The 7,580-nt window shown below is 50.3% G+C and overlaps 1 protein-coding gene across 1 annotated transcript; it reads right to left on the bottom strand.

Annotated features, from left to right (window-relative positions):
- Positions 1-519: 519 nt before the first annotated feature.
- On the bottom strand, positions 520-5,885 carry LOC311374598 (uncharacterized protein; the record flags this gene model as incomplete). The annotated part of the gene is given in 8 exon segments (XM_084490407.1): positions 520-830; positions 1,238-1,327; positions 2,378-2,486; positions 3,103-3,204; positions 3,971-4,094; positions 4,539-4,587; positions 5,241-5,528; positions 5,531-5,885. Coding segments are annotated over 8 exon segments (1,428 nt in total), but the record flags the coding sequence as incomplete, so codon positions are not given.
- Positions 5,886-7,580: the final 1,695 nt, after the last annotated feature.

Here is a 7,580-nt window from a genome sequence, read left to right on the forward strand (position 1 = left end):
CTCTCTAACAAAGAGTAGGGGTGACATATATATGTGTGTACGTCGTCTAGAGACGCTAAGCCATCGGTTTAAGCGGTTCAACTGTGACGGTTTTCATTGGCTGATCCATCTGCGATTCTTGACTCCGAGGGGGGGGGGGGGGTCGGGTCCCTAGTTCGGAGTCCAAAGTCCACGTAGCTCCAGATGAGCCAGCGGGACTAGTTACCGGGTACTTTCCCGTCCCTCCGAGACTCGACGTCTGAGCCGCTGAGTCAGTGAGTCTGTAGCCGCCTCTCTGTTGATTGTTCTGTTGACATCTTGTGTTGTTCAGTGTTGACGGCTGGGCGGGCGGGGTGGGATGGGGTGGGGTGGGGTGGGTGTGGGGTGTCACTGTCCCAGGACAGTGGAGGATGGAAGGAAAAGAGGAAGGGAGGAAGGGAGGAAGCAAGGGGCGGAAAGGGCAGCCCTGCCCCCCCCCCAGTCTCCCCAAGACATTCTTTTCTTTTTTCCCCTCTTTTTCATCTTTTCGCCCGGCTTCACTTACGGGTGAGACTGTGTCCCATTGGAGGACGACAGGAGTCTGGTCTTGTCTTTCCCCGAGCCCCGCCGCTGTAGGGCCGCCCCGCCGGCGACCGCTGCAACGCCGCCACCGGCGCCACCGACCCCGACGCCAACACCTCCGCCTCCGCAGACCCCGGCCGTGACGCCGCCCTCGCCGCGCTCCGCCTTCTCCCTCTCGGCGCCGCGGTCCCACTCGCGGTCCCGCTCGCGGTCGGGGGTGCCCTCCGAGCGCCGGGAGTTCTGTCGGGTGGGTGTGCTGGGCTGACGCAGCAGCTGACCGTTCTTCTCGTCTGGGCGTCGGGAGAGGAAGGTGTTAAGGAAGGAACCCAACGTAGGATGTGTGTGTGTGTGTGTGTGTGTGTGTGTGGGGGTGTTTGTGGGGGTGTTTGTGTGTGTGTGTGTGTGTGTGTGTGTGTGTGTGTGTGTGTGTGCGTGTGCGTGTGTACACATACTGTATGTTTGTGTGTGTGTGTTTGTGTACGTGTGTATGTGATTGTGTGCGTGTGTGTGTGTGTGTGTGTGTGTGTGTGTTTGCGTGCACGTGTGTGTGTGTGTGTGTGTGTTTGTACGGTGTGTGTACACATCTGTGTGTGTGTGTGTGTGTACATCTGTGTGTGTGTGTGTGTGTGTGTGTGTGTGTGTGTGTGTGTGTGCATGCTCGCGTGTGTGTGTGTGCATGTGCACGTGTGTAACCCACCAGCCAGTGCCTGCACAGAGGGCTGATCATGAGTACTGAGGAGCTGGGCTTGGATGGTCTCCACCACTCTCTTAAACCTGCGGCTGGGACCTGAACAGAGAAGACAGGAAGACACAAGGCACGTCCTTCAAGACCACAGTCCTCCTGACGGTACAATCAATTGACCAAACGATCACATCCGTTTCATTCATCTTTTTTTGCGATCATGTTATTTGCAGCAATTGCCGTTCAATGTATTTAATGTCGGCACACACACACTCACACATACACACACACACGCACACACACAAGCATGCATACACACACACACACACACACACACACCCAGACACACACACACACACGTCTACACACACATACACATACATACACCGAGACACACACACACACACACACACACACACACACAGATTCAAACGGATGTATAGACACACACACACACACACACACACATGCACACACACACATGCACACACCGACGGTGTGTCGGGTTCCCCCACTGCAGTCTGGGTTCAGTCTCCCAGTGGAGTCTGAAGACACAGCCATTAAAACAGCCTCCTACTACTGTTGGTTAAATACCCGGGGATGTCATTATTCGTTCAAACCTCAAGTTAAGGGCTGATTATGGGTCCACGGCGACGCAACACAATGACCCCGAGACGCTTCGACGCAGTCGTGAACCTGTTTTGGTTCTGCGTCAGCGTTTTTAGTAAGCGGACCAATCACAGCCCTTGCTGCTGCATCGCCTCGACGGAAGGTTACAACTTTTGGGAGGCGCACGTCGGCGCACGCAAAGGAGGGTCCACAAGGACGCACGGGGTCCGTAACCCCCTGGCGCTGTGTGAACGTGGGACCATAGTCAGCCCTTTAGGAGAACACATGGGTGTCATTTGGAAACAGCAACTCCATAGCCTGCATTTGAGACTGAAAAGTGGCGACTAATCGTAGCATGTCCGAACAAATACAGAAACCTGGAAAGGCGCCAACAAGGGCAGAAGGCGTCGCTAATCCTCCGACACTTCCTCCGGGACTCCTCTTTAGAGTCACGTGACATCACAGGGAGGGGTAGGTATTTCAGGTCATACCTGAAATACCTACCCCTCCCCCACGCCTCTCTCCCGCCAGCCAGGAGCGTCCTACCTGATATGAGCGTGAAGGTGACACTGTAGATACCCAGCTCCCTTCTCCCCTCCCTCTCCGCTCGCTCCCTCTCTCGCTCCCTCTCTCCCTCGGAGAAAGCGATTTCCACCTGGGAAGAGGAAAAAACACGAAGCACTTAATAAGCGGCTGGACCGCTTTGATGGTGTGTGAAAAACAACACTTTTACACATTTATCACAAGGAACTATTCATTAAAGGATGACTTCAGGATTTTGCAACTTGGGGCATATTTTATCATCCTTCTGGGTTTCAATGGAGAATTTAGGATAATAATTTTTTTAATTGTTCCAGTTATAAGAGTGAATGATGCTGCAATGTTATCCTCTAAAGTGCTTGTTTTTGCCACTGATAGGCTCCGATTGATGTTATAAATGTCTGTAAACATTAAGGAAAGGATCCTTACAGAGTAACTCCTTTTCTTCACTTTTTCGCCTTATCCGGTCTGTTAATTGGGTCTGTAATTTTTTTCTTTTTACGAATGTTCGCTCAAGGAGTAATCTTGCTCTGAAATCTCATGAGCGTTAGCTTTGCAGGAGGCGCTCCTGCTCAAAACCAGACCAATCTCAGAAATTATTATTCGCATTAGTCCCCCAAACCGATTGGAAATAGGCCCCAGATTGAAAATCCAGAAATTATCCTTTAATGTTGTGTCAATTTGTGTGTGTGTGTGTCTGTGTGTGTGTGTGTGTGTGTGTGTGTACACACCTGAAACTTGACAGGCTTCTGGAAGACGGAGGGGCCACCAGAGGACTTGTATTCTGCCCGGAAACTCGTCTGGGACACCACACTGTGGCTGAGGGAGGGGATCTAGGTACACGTGTGTGTGTGTGTGTGTGTGTGTGTGTGTGTGTGTGTGTGTGTGTGTGTGTGTGTGTGTGTGTGTGTGTGTGTGTGTGTGTGTGTGTGTGAGAGATCAAAAAGAACGACAACAACAGTTAACGGGTTAACAGGTAACTTATTATTGGGTCTTTAAACCTTTACTCTGTAAAACATGTAGGATTCCTGTCTCTGTGCACGTCGTAAATCCCTTGAAAGCCTCCCTTATAAGGGTCTCTGAAATGACAAATGTTGTTGACTCCACAGTTCACATTTGCTTTGCTGAGTAGCAAGGGGATCCACCACTTAGAAGGGGTCACGAAGTGGACACCAAACTAAAGTTAAAATCCATGAACCGTTCACCTAATCTAACTCAATAACATGTTAATCAACAAATTCTAGATATCATTCTGTTGTCATTCCTCGGGTAACATGGTGAAATTCTGAAGCAAGGTTGTGACTTTCCAAATCAGAATCATTTGTAGTTTAGAAAACACAACACTCACATGACATCTTATCATATCGTATGATATTTGTTATACCACCTGGGATTTGCCAAAGACAATTCAATTCAATTCAATGGTATACGTATAGCCCTTAATCACAGGTCGAGTCTCAAAGGGCTTCACATGCCATACATTTGACACCCCCCTGACCCTAACTCCCTTAATTAGCAAGGAAGAAATCCTGAGAAGGAACGCAGAGTCGGGGACAAACATGTGAAGGAAACCCATGGTATGTTAGTAGGCCCACTCACAGAGAGGAAAGCGTGGACGATGTCAGCCTTGATGGAGCTGAGGGGCTTGTCTCTGATGACCACGAAGATCTGCTCCTCCTTCTCCAGGCTGATGAAGTTGCCGAACCACGACTTCTTCGCCAGTCTGGTGAAACACAACACAAACGAAGAAACGCATACAGATTACACACAGATACACATGTTGTCACTGGTTTCGAAGTGGTTACATCTCGGCCTCAATTTGGACGCAGCAATTATGGTTTCATGTTGGTGAATGGATGTTCTTCTGTGGTGTTTGACTAATTTATATAAGACACATTAACACCGCCTAGCCTGCTATGCTTATTTAAACGTCATTGTGGGTGGACTTGAAAAGATTTATGAAAATATATATGAGAAACATGTGTGGGCTGCATGAATGGAACAGAGGTAATAATACTAATGCAACGTGCTACACCTTTGTGGGGACACATAGGACAAACGTCTGTGGACATCTGCATCGACGAGTGCATAAAGTGTGCACAAACTAACACTTTGCAGTAATGACACGGAACTGGAGCTCAGCCTGCAGCGATATAACAATACTCACTCTGGACTGGACTCAGGAGTCAAGCTAGACATGTCCTCTGATGTGGGAACTGAAAGCAGAGGAGAGGAGATCAATAGTCAGGGATAAAGATATCAACGTGGACATTTATAGAAATAGAAGAAAGAAGTAGGGAGCAAAGGAGAGAGAGAGAGAGAGAGAGAGAGAGAGAGAGAGAGAGAGAAAGAAAGAAGAAAGAAAGAAAGAAAGAAAGAAAGAAAGAAAGAAAGAAAGAAAGAAAGAGAGAGAGGTGTGTCACAGAGACAGAGAAGAGCAGGTGAGTAAGCCGGGAAGTGAGAAAGAGTATAATAATATAGTATTAAAGAGAGAGGAAGAGAGCCAGGTAGGAAGAATCTGTAGTTTGAGGAATAAGGAAACAATGGAGACAGGCTGGCAGTTACTGATGGCGACGCCTGATGAGGTTCCACGTTACGGTTTTATTACAGATTAGCGCAGGCCCAAATATGTAAATAGGAAAGCCTGAAAGCTAGGAGCGATCGCAATTCAATCGTTATGTTCTGTTTCTATAGAACTGCAAAACCCTATGATAGTACCATAGTTATAAAGTCTATTTACTTTCAGAATAAAAAAAAAAAGAATAAATAAAGAATAAAGAATTTTAAAAAAGAGATGCGAAAAATGCGAGAAAAAGCTAACAAACCCGCAGAACCAGACCAAACCAGTATGCCCAGTCGGCTGACTCACCCTGCAGCTTGCGGCGGTGGAAGCGCGGCGATCCCAGCAGGTTGTTCTTAAAGGAGTTGAGCCGCGTGCGCCAGTGGGCGGAGCTCGAGCTGGCCAACCCCCCGCCGGGGCTGGAGGGCGGAGTCAGAGAGGCGCCCCCGCCCTCCACCCTGGAGGAGGAGGAGGAGGAGGAAGGGGGAGGAGGCGGAGGAGGAGGGGTGGTGCCGGAGGAGGAGGACGAGGAGGAGGGGTGGTGGTGGTGGTGGTGGTGTTGGTGTTGGTGGTGGGCCTGGTGCACGGGCGTGCCAGGGGCGTGGCCAGCGGCGAGCCCTGGGGGGTGACCTGCGACACAGGGGGGAGGGGGGGGGTCCCGGCGGCAGAGGAGGCGTTAGAGGAGGAGGAGGGGGGCGACGGCTGGCCGCCGCGGCCCGCCGAGCGGAACAGGGAGGGGGAGGGGAAGAAGAAGTAGCGCGGGCTGGGGGAGTGCACCGGCGAGGGAGAGGGCGAGGGCGACAGCGGCGTCTGCAGGGGGAGGGACTTCATGGTCTGCAGCGTGGGCCGCTCCGCCGGGGTCTTGATGGGCAGGGTCTGGGTCTTGGGGTCGGGCACGGCGCGGGACGAGCGTGCGGACGCGGCGCCGGCGGCGGCGGTGGCCCCGCCCCCAGACTTGGGTTTGGAGGAGGATGAGGTGGAGGGGGTGGAGGCGGAGGCGGAGGTGACGTCTGATTGGTTGAATGTGAACACTGTCTCTCTCTGATGGGGGGGGGGGGTGGGGGGGAGGGGCGGGGGGGACACGAGACGGGATGGGAGGGGCGCGTGGAGAGGGCGATGGAGAGGGAGGGAGAGGGAGGGAGGGGGGGGGGAGAGGGAGGGGAGGAGAGGGAGGGGGGGGAGGAAGGAGGGAGGGAGGGAGGGAGGGAGGGAGGAAGGAGGGAGGGAGGGAGGGGGGGAGAGGGAGAGGGAGGGTGGGTGGGAGGGAGGGAGGGACAGATGAGACAGGAGAGAGAAGGAAATGGTCATGAGTAATGGTTTATGAACAAGTCTTTTCCACTAAAAATTGTTTATAAAGCCTTTTAAGATTTAAGAACATGTTTAAACAAACTGTTATGGCTCTCCGAATAATGGGAGTTTCAACTGGCTTTTGCTTCACGCGTGTATGGTTAACGTTGTTCCATTAACCTTGGATCTATTCATGTGTATTCCTTTAATGCTTGTCTGTATTATCTTCAACATTTATAATAGTATACTTTTATTCTACCTTTATTATCATACATATCATATCATGGATTCTAGCTAAGGAAAGCCACACTCCTTCTAGAAAACCCTCCAAAGGGACAATGCATTGAAAGGGCCAGCGCTATGGAGCTATGGAGCTATGGAGCTATGTAGCTATGTAGCTATGTAGCTATGGAGCTATGGCGCTATGTAGCTATGGAGCGATGGAGCTATGGAGCTATGTAGCTATGGAGCAATGGACATTAGGGCAGGACTCCATGGGGCCAGCAACAAAATGCATTATAACGACACCACCTGCTTCATTATACATTATCATTATATCCAAGGCACTGAGCCTTGATCCCTCTAGTCCCCATATCACGACAAGTGATGTGCATGACTTGGAGTTGAGTGAGCAACAACATCACGGTTCTGTATGCGACTGATGTGTGTGTGAAACATGGGTGTGTGTGTGTGTGTGTGTGTGTGTGTGTCCGTGAGATGAGAAGGTACATGGTTGACAATGAGACTGAGGGAGGGGGTCAAAGGGCAGCATGACTGATGGGGACCTCCTAAGACAGAGCAGCTGGAACAGCGGAATACAGTCGGACAGTGGGCGTGTCGCCATGGAGACCAGAATGGTGAAGTGTTGTCGTTTCTTGATCAAGTCAGCATCGTGTCCGGATCCATCACTTTTAACTGTATTTCTTTTCCTGTTACTTTCATCATCTCCCTCATGCAGTATGCATGGCCAAGGTGACAGTGGGCCCACTGGCCCTTTAAGAGTAGAAACCCGTTGCCAGGTTATAGAAAATAATGTAATGTACAAACCACCTATTACTCTTTAAGAGTAGAAACCCATTGCCAGGTTATAGAAAATAATGTAATGTACAAACCATCTATTACTCTTTAAGAGTAGAATCCTGTTGCCAGGTTATAGGACAGGATGTAATGTACAAACCATCTATTACACTTTAAGAGTCCACTTCAGCAGTAATTCTTCAATGGGAGTTCAAAACGGCTGTTGCTTTTCAATGTACAAAATCAGATGGCAACAGCACTTGCAAACATAAATATTGCTGAACACAGACCTAAGAGCTCGAAAACTACTAATGATATTCCTCCGCAAAACTGAACCTGCTTGCT

This window comes from Micromesistius poutassou (assembly GCF_964030765.1).
Source record: "Micromesistius poutassou genome assembly, contig: SCAFFOLD_6728, whole genome shotgun sequence".
NCBI lineage: Eukaryota > Metazoa > Chordata > Actinopteri > Gadiformes > Gadidae > Micromesistius > Micromesistius poutassou.